This window comes from Heteronotia binoei, chromosome 1 (genome assembly GCF_032191835.1).
Source record: "Heteronotia binoei isolate CCM8104 ecotype False Entrance Well chromosome 1, APGP_CSIRO_Hbin_v1, whole genome shotgun sequence".
NCBI lineage: Eukaryota > Metazoa > Chordata > Lepidosauria > Squamata > Gekkonidae > Heteronotia > Heteronotia binoei.
In genome coordinates, this window is record NC_083223.1 from 63,747,215 (window position 1) to 63,762,129 (window position 14,915).

The 14,915-nt window shown below is 41.5% G+C and overlaps 1 protein-coding gene across 2 annotated transcripts in view; it reads left to right on the plus strand.

Moving 5' to 3' along the window:
• Positions 1-14,915, plus strand: part of PRIM2 (DNA primase subunit 2) — a 119,777-nt gene that overhangs the window by 61,442 nt on the left and 43,420 nt on the right. For both annotated transcript variants that reach the window (XM_060235369.1, XM_060235370.1), the window contains one exon: positions 11,239-11,306. In XM_060235369.1, coding sequence (XP_060091352.1) covers positions 11,239-11,306 — 68 coding nt within the window. The remainder of the gene's footprint in view (positions 1-11,238; positions 11,307-14,915) is intronic.

Consider the following 14,915-nt stretch of genomic DNA (forward strand, 5'->3'; position numbering starts at 1 on the left):
ACACATAGCTCTCAGTCTGTGTAATGGTGCCTTCATGTGTTCTTGACCAGCACACAAAGCAACTTATGTACAAAGCTCACAATGCCCAGTCATTTAATGTTTTCCCCTGGGACTCGAGCATTGATCATGAGATTTTTGTAATGAATGTCAGTAAATCAAAAGAAGGTTTGCAATTTACAGATACACACCTGAACAGCATACTCAAGATTGCTACAGCACAGACATTGTCTCCAGATTTTGATGCAGTAATTCAGAGCAAGAGCTGTCAGTTATAACCAAAATATTGCAAATGTTTTAAGCATGTTTTAAGTTTTAAAACATATTTAATTGTGTTTGTGTCCTTTATAAAGTTTACATCTCTGCTACCTGGCATTACATTTTATGACACACATGGCTTGGACCAACGAGATCTCATTTATGTCAGATCTGGCCCTCATAACAAATGAGTTGGACACTCCTGTTTTAGTGCCTTTAACCACCTGCTGTATCTGTAAGATAAGAATTCAATGCAATAGAGTACTTTGAATTTTACAAGCCTACCCCAGATTTTATAGCTCTGAAATACAATCACATCTTTGCTAAGTTTATTATGAGTACTGTAATGTGCTAAAGGTTAAAAATCAAAGCCCCCCCCCCCCCCCCCAAAAAAAATCAATCAACATTGAAATGTCAACTCTTTAGTTATGGCAGTACACCAGCATGCAAACACTGGTCTAATATTGATTTCCCTGGCTGCACATTTGTATTGTGACATTTAGCTACAACATTAGCAAAATGGTTGTTTCTTGATCAGGTGTTTGAGTTCTCAATGTGACCTATTTGAAATCAGATGTGAATTAATGCACAAAAGTATACATTTTACATATTACTGTAGAGCATGTATGCGGTTGTGTGTTTTTGGAGGTAGGGGAGCTGAGATAATAGCATTTTTCTATGGCTGAAATTATTCTTCAGACTGTGGACTTTCCAAAATTAGTTGAGTTTTTAAAAAATAGAATCATAGAGTTGGAAGGGGGGAGCTCCAGGGTCATCTAGTGCAAGCATGTTTAGAGTCTCAAGAAAAGTTTCAATGTTCTCTTCTTTTTATAAAGCGTATTACTTTCTAGTGTCCTCTTCTAATCTGAGGAATAAGTAAAGACCCTTTCTTCTCCTGTAAGGGGAAGAGCTAGAAGTTTTCAAAATCAATAGCTATTGTGTAAGTTACCTTTTTTTTTTTTTAAAAAAATGTTGGTGATTAGGCAAGCTTGGACTGGATTTCTGTGTTCCTTTCTTCTCAGAAAATAATTGCCTTGCTCCACTTTGAACAATAGTCCATGCTCTTGGGATCTTCCACACTTAGCTATGTCACACTGCTTTTTCTATTGAGTATCTCCCCAATGAATGGATGATAGAAGGTCTCTTTTTTAATAAAAGGATTAAAGAAGATTCTTTGTAAACTTTTAATATTCAGTGGTGGTAGCTCCTAAAAAAATTACAGGCTTGGGGAACCCTTCAGCTTCCTGTACATGGCTTAGGGATGTAGGAGCTGTAGCTAGTAGGAACTTCTGGTGCCCTGACTCATCCTGGCCAAAATACTTTGTTTGCTGATGGATGTGTCTGTAAATATGAATCTTCTTCAACCATTTTCTAAAGCAGGAGCTATAAATGTGTGATTTTAAAGCATGCAAGGGGCACATAGTTATAGAATGGTGAGCCTTCCAGGCTCCTGAAATGTTCTTCCTTATAGTTGGATACCAGAAATTGGCATAGAAGGGAGAAAAGACCCTGGGGAATTGACTGTAGAGAGGAGGGATGAATGTGAGGCAGGGGGGAAGGTTCAGTGTCCCTTGGATGTTGTGCCCTTTTTAGCACTTTAAATCTTTTCACCACCATTTACTTTGTGATTAGGACATACTGATGTCTAAAGATGGCAGTCTACCAGTCTCTGGTGTAGTATCAGTACAGCACTCAATTTACTATACTGTTATGCAGCAGATATGACATATAACTTTTCCAGATCATCTCTGATTTGAATTCATTCTCCCTCTGAAGTGTCTCAGCAATTTCTTTAAGCAGACTTATACAGTGATGGGATGCTTTGCAAATTCTAGGCAGCGTCCAAGGTCACAGTGTTTCACTAAAACCAGACACCAGTAAGAGCAACATACTGTAAGACAGCTGTGGTGCTTCACTAAATATGAGCCACATCTGAATTAGTTCACTGAGGCTTTACTAATCTGGGAAACATCTACATAAAATGTGCTAAATTGCTATCCATCCCCCCTTCCAGTATTACACAAAGCTCATGAATAGATTTCTTTTCAGTTGCCCCTACTCCAGTCCCTGTAACATGAGGATCCTCAAGTGCCATCAAGGATTCCTCAGGGAGTTCTCTACTTATTTCCATCTAGGGACTTTCTCTGCATTATCTGCTGGACCAGCTTCTGTTTATGAGCTCAAACACAGGTAACATAGAGATGTAGACAAAGGGTATAAAACAGATGAGAGATGTAAGTTAAACTTCAGGTCAATGGCAGCAAGGCAGGCACTCAAAATGACTCCAATCCACTGATAGTCTTGTATAGGATACAATTATCAATAGGAGTGAGAGTCACTCTTTAAATAATAGCATGCATATTGATTGACTGCTGATTACAGTTCCATAGCAGAACAGATAAGCGCAGGGAACAAATACACATAAAAATAAACAAAACTAGGAAAACATTAAAAAAACATATGAGAAGTGTTGGCTATGTTATTAGAGACAGCTTATTAAAAATAGTGGTTATTGAATCATAGATAATAATTATGGTGGTGGCCAAATAGAGCTGATACGTGCACTCAACAAACCATTGGCCCATCATGCATTGGTCACAATCTCTGTCCTCCCATTGGCTGACTCCACTTTCCCCTGCTCACTGCTGGCCTGAGAATGTTCAAGCAAACCACCAAAAAGCTACTGTTACCTCAGGCACTCCACAAGACACATCTCCTTCACTTCTCCATATCCTCTCCACAGAGGGAATTACACTCTGCTCAGTGTTGGATGGAAGGCCAGACACAACACAGATGCTGAAACCTGCCACTGCCACTTTCATGTAGCTCCCAAAGCACACTGACAGGGCACACAAGGCTGCCGAGACAAGGCCACCACAGGTGCTCTCCCCCACCTTCTAGGACACTGCCTTCAGAGCCCAGTACTGCTGCTTTCCCTCCACATCCCAAGAACTCCTTAACCACCAGGGAGCTGTCACTAACTTGGGCCCTTCGAAGTCCAACAATGCCACCATCGCCGCCACTCTCCTTCACCCTCCGATAGGCCATGGGAGATGCTGCTGCTGCTTTAATGCAGCCTCCCACAGGGCCTCAGATCCCCCACCACCACAGACCTCTGCCCACTCCAGTCCCTGTAACATGAGGATCCTCAAGTGCCATCAAGGATTCCTCAGGGAGTTCTCTGCATATTGCCACCTAGGGACTTTCTCTACATTATCTGCTGGATCAGCTTCTGGCCTCAAGAGCCAACCTGGCTTCAAGAGCCAGTGGCCTCAAGAGCCAACCTGGCAGTAGCCACTGGCCCCAGTGCTCTCCTGCAGCCTCTCAAGCCCTCCCACCCGGCCTGGGAGTCAACACTGCTCATAGAGCTCTCCTGCACCCTCCCGAGACCTAACAGAGCATTTGGGAGATGTGGCAAAGCTCCTGTAGTAACCCAAGCCCTCCCAAGGGGCCTGGGAGATACTGCCACCGCCGTCACTCTCTCCCTCCCCAGCCCGATGAGAGAGCCTGCAAGTCAATGCTGACTCAAGTGCTTTCTCACAAGCCCTACAAGAGGGACTAGTACAGTAATTTTATTACAGTTTGTAATCAGTCCATGTCGGAGAGGGGCTAGAGGATGACAATGCTCTCTCCCCACAACCCAAGGCCTTCTAATGGGCCCACAGTGAGAAAATGCAGCCAGAAAATGGTGCAGACTCTACACTGGCTGTCAGGCAGGTGATGGTCAGGTGGGGGAGGGGGCTCATGCCACATACGGGGGGAATGCTGGGTTGGTAGGGAAAGCTGCCACGGACTGGGTGGTGACACAGTGATGGAGGAATACCAATGGTGCCGGGCAAATTGTAATGGTGGGGGGTTGGCAGATTCTCAAAGCGGGGAGGGGAATTGGAGAGTGTCGGGTGGCCTGGGAATGCTACATGGGAGTGGAGGGGGCTAGCCTCCATCCTGTACACTTTCTCTCATTCTTAGCCCCCCCCCCTCTTTTCCCTCTTTCCTCTGTGCATTCTTCAACCACAGCATCTTTCTAGCTCCTGTTGTGTTTCTTGTTATAAAGGGCATTATTTCTAGTAGAAGAATAAGTCCCCTGATATCACCTTTAATATTAGAGGAAAAACAATGACTTTATAACATATCAAGACATGGTTGATACAAATGGGAAAATCAAATCCTGGCAAGCAATTAAGAAAGAAGGGGAAAAGATACAATGATTAACATATCTTTAACTTTCATTGAGACTTAATGAAGATAAACACTGAGAAGGAGACACGCTTAATTTGAAAAAATAATATTGAACAAAAAAGATCACCTTTTAGGACATATCTACAAACTCCTTATGCAATACGATACAGAAACAGAACAAGTCAAGACATGTATGGTTGCAAAATGTTGCAAAGGAGATTTTATTTGGAAAAGCTATGGACAAAAGGTATAAAATTTACAGCGAGTCAAACACTTAGAGAAAATTGGTATAAAATGTTTTATCACTGGCACATTACTCCAAAAGACGTTGAGGGATAGCAAATATAAAGAATTATGTTGGAAGTGTAAAGAAACACAGTACCTTTTCCCATATGTGGTGGCCTTGTAAAAAAACCCTAGTCAATATTGGATGGAAATACATACTGAAATTAATAAAATTTTGAATATTAAATTTGCTATATCACAAGAGACAATCCTATTAGGAATTCTACCAATGAGTGTGGATGGAACATTGCATGATGAACTATTGCTCAGATATATGTTAACTGCAGCAAGAGTAATATTTGCAATTAAGTGGAAAATTGAGGGTTGTCCAGCTCTTGAGAACTGGATAGATAAGATGCGTACATATGTAGCTACGACAAAACTAACAAGCTACATCAACTAAAGATCGAAAGATGAATTTGATAATAAATGGCAGATCTTCTATGATTATTATAATTGTAGCTACACAATTGAATACATTAAGACATACTGAATGGTTTAACTGTCTACGATAATACTGAATGACATTATATACTAAGGGTATAGTCTGTTTTATATTACAACTGTTGAATAAAAATTCTATTAAAATTTCCAAGAGTTTATTTATTATATACTATATAATGGACAAGATAGATAAGCTAAGAGAAAAATAATAATATAGTATGAAAAAACGTAGAATATATTGAATAGGCTGTTATACTGATCTTTTAAATCATTGTTATATATATCTTCATGATATGCTATTATGCTATATATGTATTGTATCATGTATCTGCTAAGCTATAATGCCATACATCCTTTTTTACACACATACTTTGGTCAAGAAATGTGCTTAGTATCTATTAAATTGCCCTTATATTGTTTCATTTTCCCCCTTTATTCCTTTTTTTCCTGTATCCCCTTAAAAATTATATTGAATTTTTAAAAAGATAACAAAAGCTGTAGTAGAAATTGAATTCTCCAGGGTCTAACACATCTGCTAGTCTCACTGAGAAAAGAGGTCTGGTGTGTATCTGCTGTGGCCTCTTGTGTGTTAAAATTTCTACAAAAAGGAGGCATGGAGCCACAAAGATACTTCTAAAAGCTCCCAACCCTTAGGCTGTATTTATAGGGGAAAATGCATTTATTAATACCAGGACTCTAAATTCATATGGGAAGTGGAGAAAGTTTCTCCCTGAAAGTAAACTATATCCCTCAAAACAAAGAGACATAGGGATGATTGTGAAACAACTAAGTAATCAGAATGGGGGAATTAGCCTTCCTGAGCTTCCTGGCTCTTTTGATAGATGGTGGTCACAAAATTATATATTCCCAAAGAGTGACAAAAGCAGAAGAACTTGATGATGATGAAGGAAAAGAAGTAATAAGCTGTGAATCTACATTCATAGGTTGACAACCTGAGACAGGACTTCCTGTAGAAGCCAGATCAAAATTGGTGAAGAGATGAAAGAGCACTCAAAACTAACCAGCCTTGGCTACAATTCTATTAGGGTGGCAAGGAATGATCAGAAATAATTGAATTGTTTGTGTATGGTATAAGATCATATGTAGGTGTGGGGATTATCTTTATCTTGGGGATTAATTGTGACAAATCCCTCCAGTGGATTTTAAAGTAATGTGACAGTCTTTATTTAGATGGATGTATTAATGTGAATTATTGTGAGGAATGATGAATTCTTTGTAATGATGAATTCTTTGTAAATGTGTCTGAGGAACAGGAGGGGCAGTATTACAAAAGAACAACTAGATTTGTTTATTTACTTTCTAGCTAGGCTTTAACACTCATGTTTGAAACAGCTGTTTGAATATTACTGCTACATCATAGCTCCATAGCATCTGACTGAGGCAAACCATTTTTTGTTAGAGAATTAGTATTGCAAATGGGCTTAAATACGAGGCAACCAAAATCCCTTCAGAGCTTAAATTCCCTTTCAACCTTGTCTGGCAACCAATATTTGACAGTTTCGTTCTTAAAATCAGCCAGAACCCACAGTCTCAGCAATGTAGGGATCTCCAGTCTGGTTCCCTCAGAAGATAGATTCTTGATTAAGATCACTTATCCTCAGTAAGCATAATCAAAGTAACTTAGTAACAATAATCAAAGTGTGCTCTACCTGAGACAGACTTCCAAAACCCACTAATTATCTCAGCAGTCAGAACCGTTCTATCTTAGGGTGTAGTCAGATGACCACTTTGCTCCATTGTCATTGTTTCTCCCCAATGGATTTAATTTATATTGTACCAATATGCTGCATTTCTGCCTTTCTTCAGTACAAAATATACAATAACACATGGAAACATCCCTTGTGAAGGCTTGTTCTTTGCTTTCCTGGTTATTAATCAAATGTTATTAAGTCTGCCCAAAAGCATGAAATGGTTACACTGAAAACCAATCAATCAAATGTATGTCCCAAAGCTTTTTTTTTTGGGGGGGGGGTTGGGAGGGGGGTTATAACTAGTAGAAATTCCTAGCAGAAATGCAGTTATGCATAAATCCATCTCCTAAGCATTAGCACCTCTTATATCACTTTGTAATTGCAGCCCATAGTAATTTTAAAAACTGAACGGTAAAACAGTTGTGTTTAAATCTGTGAAGACACTTGCTGGGCCAGTTTTTTGAGTATTTTGTTCTTATAAGAACTGGAGATTGGTTAGATCTTTCAGCTTTTATAAGCTGTTAGGGTTGAATCCAGAAGTATTTTCTACCAGTGGGAAAGTGAGGCAGTTTTCATCAATCCCTTCCTTCCATTGCTCTCACCATGTTCCTGAGGACTTTCTGTATTGCATGAGCAGTATTTCAGAAAGTTTGGGAAGAGAGGAAACTGGTGTATTGCTGAACACTGGAAATCCACCTTTGGAGTCAGCCCCTTTTTTCACCTTGTTCTCTAAATATATGGGTTGGGCTGACCTTTCACATAACTTACAACTTGTTTCATACTGAAAATGCTGAGGTTTGTACCTGGGACCTTCTGCATGCCATGAGATGCTCTGCTTAATGATTTGGCTCCCCTCCCTTCCCCAATACTTTCAACTAGTGGATTGTAGGTAGCAGGGTTAAGAAAAAAACTGTACCTCAGACATTGACAAGCCACTGCCAGAAGATGAATGAGGTGGACCTGACTTGGTATAAAGTAGCCTTATGGTGTTCAGATATCATATGTTGTTGTTTTACTACTACTGTAAGACAGTTTGGCTTCTGTGGTTTCTGTAGAGTGCCTATTAGGTTAGCCCTTCAAATCAAGGGATAAGTTTTTAGATACCTGATCTAGAAGAAGAAGAGATTGGATTTACACCCCACCCTTCACTACCCAAAGGAGTCTCAGAGTGGCTTATAATCTTCTTTCCCTCCCTCTCCCCACAACAGACATCCTGTAAGGTAGGTGGAGCTGGATGAGCTCTACCAGAAACTGCTCTTGAGAAAAACAGCTCTTTGAGAACTTGTGACTGACTCAAGGTCACATCAGCAGGTGCATGTGGAAGAGAAGGGAATCAAACCTAGTTCTCCCAGATAAGAGTCTGTGCACTTAACTACTACACCAAAATGGCTCTCTAGACAGTGAGGTAGACCAATGTTATAATGGTTACCCTGCTTACCCTTTTCTTTTTCTTGGCTGAACAGGCTCTTTTCTTGTACTTCGTTTCTCTGTCTGTTCCATACAGTTGTTTAAAGGTGTATAGATATGTGCTGACCCAGCCTAGGGAACTGAGAAACCAACAAATCATTTGTATATGTCTGATAATGGTAAATGGAGAGGCTCATGTTAATTCAAACAAACTTCTGTACTTCACTTCTATGGGGAAATGGTCAGGTAGGTATCAGATTTAAACTTGGCAGGTGAACAGGAATGAGGAAACTTCGTATAACTAGATACAACAGATAACTTGTTATTAAAATGTAGCTGTTTTGTTTTATGGACTGGTCTTTAAAGCTATAGAGCAGGATCTCTTGGCAGTAACTGCTCTAATAAACGGGCATAAGCTTCTTTGTCTTAGAATTACTTAAGTTTGTGAAGACAGGAACAAACGCAGACACATGGGTTCCAGTTTTCTTTCGTTACCACTTGACAGGGATCATCTCCTTTTACTAGGACCTATTTCCATCAGGGAAGTACTGCTAGTCCTGCTTCCTGTATTTCAGGATCCCCCTTGATCCTTTCACCCAGCTTAACTGAACTGTTTTATTTCCCACTCTTAACTGGCACTCTCAACTGTAGAATTCATTTTGAATCCCCTGCCGCTCAAGGTTCTCAGACTGGGTTAAAGCATTAACCATTCACTGTCAGTTACAAATGTGAATAGAGATTCTCTCACTTTTCTGAAGCAGGACTGAATTAAAATTTCCTCCTTTCCCCTTTTTTCCCTATACTATTTTGTAGGATAAAATGTACAAGAAGAAACTTGTCTTCTGATGAACTAGTTGAGAAGTTATTTACATAGAATTTGAGTACTCTTAAGTATTTTGTGCAAGTTTTTGGCATAACCTTTATAACAGTCCTGTGAGGAAGGTTTTTATATTATTCCTGTACTTCATGTGGAAGGCAGAGGCTGAAAATGGCTTGCTTTAGCTACTTACTATAAGTTCATGATAGAAAACAGGCTTGAATCAGGACATCTGACTTGTAGCTTGGTCTTAGCCACCATGCTCTACCAGCATGGTAATTTGAGAAAAGGGCTCTGAAAATCCTTTCTGACAGGAATATTTTCATAAGGCTGAAGTTATTGAGAGTTGGCATAGGTGAGCCTTATGTGGGAACAATTATTAGGAGTTGGTTTGGCATGGGAATAGATTAGATCTTGTTACCAATAGAAGGAAGGTAGTTAAAATGGAACAGTGAATGAATTCAGGGCTGGGGGAGAAATTAATAGAAATACATACACATCTGTGGGTGTATCCTATATATTATAAAACCCTTGTGTGCTGGCATTTTCTGGCTTTGTTGACTGTGGTGCATACCACATCAGACATTGGCAGATCAGCTGCCACTCAATTGTACTTATCTCCTATTGGTTGAGTCCGCTCCACTCTCCTGCCTGCTGGGCCACTGGGGAAGCTGTTAGGCAGTGGCTGTGGCTATACATCCAAGCATACTTTTGTCAGTAAAAAGCAATCAAACTTGGTTTTGTCAGTAACAGGTATGGGGGGCAGCCCTTTCTAGGCCTGTTTTGGTCTTTGAGGGAGATCTCATTGGGCCCAGTCCTGACTACAGTTGCCAGCTCCAGGTAGGTGGGAAATTCCTGGAGATTTTGTGGTGGAGTCTAAGGAAGCCACAGTTTGGGGAGGAGAGATCCCTCTGCTGTATATAATGCCATAGAATCCACCCTCCAAAGCAATTATTTTCTCCAGGGAAGACAGATCTGTTGTCTGGAGTTCAGTTGTAATAACAGGAGATCTTCAGGGTCCACCTGGAGGTTGCCTACCATAGGCCTGGCAGCTGAACTCAGGGGGTCCGATAAAGGTAAGTTGATAGTTGGCTGGAAAAGAAGCAGAGTTGCCAACTCCAGGTTGGGAAATTCCTGGAGATTTCAAGAGGGGAGCCTGGAGAGGGTGAGGTTTGAGGAGGGGTGGGACCTCAGACAGGTACAATGCTGTACTCTCCACCCTCCAAATCAGCCATTTCTGCCTGGAGAACCATTTTTGCCAATCTTCAGGTGAGGGCTGGAGATCACTCAGAGTTACAGCTGCTCTCCAGATGGCAGAAATCATTTCCCCTTGAGAAAATGGCTGCTTTGCAAGATCGGCTATGTGTCATTATACCCTGCTGAGGAGGCTTCCCTTCTGCTTTGGTCCGCACTGTGGAGAAAGACTGTACTTTTCCTAGGTTGAGGCTGCAGGGAGGGGGGAGGAGATGGAAGGCTGAAGTCAGATCATTCTTCTACAGAAAATGGCTTCCTTAAGGCGCATACACTGTGGTATACCATAAGACAACCATGCCAGGGCAAAAAACATCAAACAGATCACACTACAAGCACACGCTGATACTAAATGCTGCAGGGCTGAATATGACAGGAAAAGGTGATAACAATGCACTACACACAAAAGGAATGCTCAGTTTCAGTGTCTGTGTGACTATCTCCCCCCCCCCCCCCAAATAATTATTCTTTCTTCTCTCCATTCCGGGCCTGTTTTAGGGCTTTGAGCCACCACAGACACAGGGGCACACACATTCACGCAGGGTGGAGTGGGAAGTCAGCATCTGTTTCAGCTGCAGGGTGGGTGCGAAGACATTGAGGGTGGTGGGAAGTGAATGCCTTCACTTGGGTGGGAAGTAGACATGTGAAGGCTCGTTGTAGTCTTCTCTGTGTGTGTGTATACGTGCACACAAATACATACTATAGTGGGTGCAATGAATAGTGAAATGAAGATGTCTAAGAGATCTAGAAACAAAGAGTCTTTCTTTGATGGAAGACTCATTTAGCAGCAGAGTATTTAGATTCAACTGTAAGCAGGTGTGTACCAAGAATGAAAATATTGAAGATTTCATTACATCTGAGCAAGCTGTATTTCCCCCCCCCCTTTAGCTAACAGCACGATCGTTGCCTGTTGTACAAGCTGATGAGAGACTCCAACCTCTACTCAGTCACCTCAGGTAACATAAATTATCCATGTTTTCCTAGATTATTTCTCTCTCCTAGATGAAACATGCAACAAATGAACTTTCAATGATGCTCTGTTGAGTAGAAGCTGGTATTCTTAAATCTCTCCTTCATATTTCTGGATAACCTAGTGCAGTGGTGGCAAACCTACGGCACTGGTGCCAGAGGTGGCACTCGGAGCCCTCTCTGTGGGCACATATGCTTCCTCGACACCCCCCCCCCAATGCACACTTTGCAGTTATATCTCATTGAAGTTCCTCCTCTCCCCAAACTCAGGCTCCTTCCCCCAAATCTCCAGGTATTTCCCAAACCTGGCAACCCTAACTGGGCCTCCTTCAGAGAGACAACAGAGCACTCCAACCTTTTTGAGCTCGTGGGCACCTTTGGAATTCTGATGGGGGGGAGGTGCAACCAGAATGCAGCCCCAAAGCACAACAAACAGAGGAAAATTCCTTGCAGGTGTTTCTGCAGTTTTAGGGAGGGGGTTAGATGGGACCCACTAGGGCAGGGGTGGCCAAGCTTGCTTAACATAAGAGTCACATAGAATAAATGTCAGTTGTGTGAGAGCCACCAGACACGAACGTCAGATGTTTGAGAGAAGAAAGGAAGGAAAATAGATGGGGAGGGAAAGAGAGAGCGAGATGGAAAGAAAGCAACTTGAACTTTAAATGCATTCTCCAAGTCACTGGCTTGCTTGGCTTGAAGAAGTGGTTTAAAGAGACAAATGCCTTCTCTGGTGGGGGCTTCAAGAGCCACACAATGTATGTGAAAGAGCCACATGTGGCTCCCGAGCCACAGTTTGGCCACCCCTGCACTAGAGAGATGGGTATAAGGCAGCTTCAAATTTTCATGTGGCCAAGACCTGGTTGCATTTCATATTTCAAAACTGTTGTGGCATGTTTTTTTAAAGGGATGTGGGTTTATTACAGGAATGTTGGATTCCACTAATCTGGCAGAAACAGCAGCCGGGATCTCCTCTGGTTTAGGAGTGGAAAGGGAGGAACTGCAGGCTTCCTTGCTTTCAAATACGATGCTTCTGATAGCAGTATCTGAGCAGAGCTCTTTCAAGCTACAGGAACCATAAGGCAGATTGTTGATAAGCTGTTTTTGAACTGTTGCACTGCTGTTTTGGTTTTCCAGAGCATCCCTGACAAGTCTTTGTCCAGCTGCTGCTTAAAGACTGCCAGTGAGGGGGTCGATTGCACTGTTGAACAGCTCTTACTGTTCAAAAGTTTTTCCTATGCCAGTCCTCTCCTCTGCTGCCAGCAGGAACAGCTCCCTGCCCTCCTCTAAGTTGCAGCCCTTCTAATTCTTTAAAAGAGCAATTATGTCCCCCCCCCCTCAATCTCCTCTTCTCCAGACTGAATATCCCCAAGTCCCTTAGCCTTTCCTCATTGGGCTTGCTCTCCATGGTTACTCGGAAGTAATCTACAGTGAGCACTGTGACACCTACTCTCTACACATGCACAGGATTGCAGTTTTAGTTAAAGAAAGAAGAAGATATTGGACTTATATCCTGCCCTTCACTCTGAATCTCAGGGTCTCCGAGCAGCTCACAAGCTCCTTTATCTTCCTCCCCCACAACAGACACCCTGTGAGGTAGGTGGGGCTGAGAGAAGCTCTCCCAGAAGCTGCCCTTTCAAGGACAGCTTTGATAGCTATGGCTGACCCAAGGCCATTCCAGCAGCTGAAAGTGGAGGAGTGGGGAATCAAACCCTGTTCTCCCAGATAAGAGTCCACACACTTAACCTCTACACCAGGGGTTAGAGGCCAATGGCTGGGGCTGATGGGAGTTGTAGGCAAAAAACATCTGGAGAGTTACCGTTGGCCACCCCTGCTCTACACCAAACTGGCCCTCCTTTCTCACATCAGACTTCCTAGTTAATACAATTCAGACTATCCCTGAAGTTTCCAAGGGTAGCCGTGTTGGTCCATAGTACAACAACTAGATTTGAGCCCAGGAGTACCTTAGAGACCAACAAGATTTGGAGGAGGCACAAGCTTTCCAGCATTAGAGCTCCCTCAATTAGATAAAAGGAGCTTTGACTCTCAAAAATCGTGTCCTCTAAGGTGCTGCTGGACTCAGACTTAGCCATATAAATCAGTGGACTCCTTTCATCAACTTAATTTATTAACTAACATCATGTATCCCCTGCCTTCCTTCCCCAAAAGGACACTGAAGTGGTTTGACACACTCTTCCCTTCTCTTTTATCCTCACAACGAACCTATGAGATGGGTTAACTCAGAGTATATTCCTGGTCCAAGGTTTCCCAGCAAGCTTCCAGGGCAGAGTGGGCATATGAATCAGGACCTCCCAGATCTGATTTGGACACCCTAACTACCAGCTCCTACTAAACACACTATATTTTAATGTATTCTTTTTTCCTAATGGCAAACTAGAATGTTTATAATGTATGTTACATGTTCAAAAGTAAATTAGGTGGACAGGAGCACCTCTGGGAAAGGCATGTTCTCAGTTTAACCCAGACCTGCAAGCAACAGAGCAATGAACAGCCTCCATATATTGCCTAATGACACTCTCACCATCATTCTCCCATTCTGACATGTTACTGTTTTGTTGGTTTCCTAAACAAATGCTATCCAGACCAAATGTTCTTTCAGTTTGTTAATTTCACAATGAGTTGTTTTTTCTAAACCTAAAACCTCAGTATTCAGGTTAAATTGCCGTGTTGGCACTTTGCGATAAATAAGTGGGTTTTGGGTTGCAGTTTGGGCACTTGGTCTCTAAAAGGTGCGCCATCACTGACCTAGTGTAACCCAGCAGAAACTTGGCTATTTATTCTCCTGGCTTCACAATTTATCTATTAGCTGCAATCCCCTTTTGTGTCCTGACCCACAGTTTAAGAACCACTGGTTTAATAACAGCCAGAAAAGCTTTCTTAGTGATATGTAGCTATGCAATCTTGTGATATGGCTTGAGAGTCCACTCATTTTTTTCACAGAAAAATACAAAAAAAATTCATAGGCTAAGCCTAAACCCTTGCACATGCCTAAAGTTTATATTTTAATGTTTGTTGTACTGAATTCTTGGTTTTTGAGAAGAAATAGAGTTGGAAGGGACCTCCAGAATCATCTAGTCTAACCAAACTGAGGAGGCTCAGTTCTTTTAATCCATACAATATAATAATTTACCTTTTGGATCACAGTTTTGTATTCATGGACAATTTAAGGACATTTATCAGAGATTAACTTTAAATTTAGTGTGATACTTGTGTGTCAGCTTGAATATTTGGGAACAACAGGAATATTTTTTGTAAAATGAGCTTGTCACAGGAAGTATTTTCCAATACTGTCAATATCTGTCAACACATCAGAATTCCTGCTCATATAATAATTGGCTTATATTTAGAAAATCGTTTGTCAGTTGTGGGGCAAACAGGGCATTGCTTTTTTTAAAATTCATGTAGAATATTTTTCTTTGCTCAGAATCTATTTAAAGCCACAGTTGATTATTTTATTGCATATTCACTTGGGTTGTCTGCTCAGAATGCTCTGTAATACTTTGGTATGAATGTCACCATTGTGTAATAAATTCAAAAGAAAATCCATCCAATAGGTTCTATAATACTATTAAAAAACC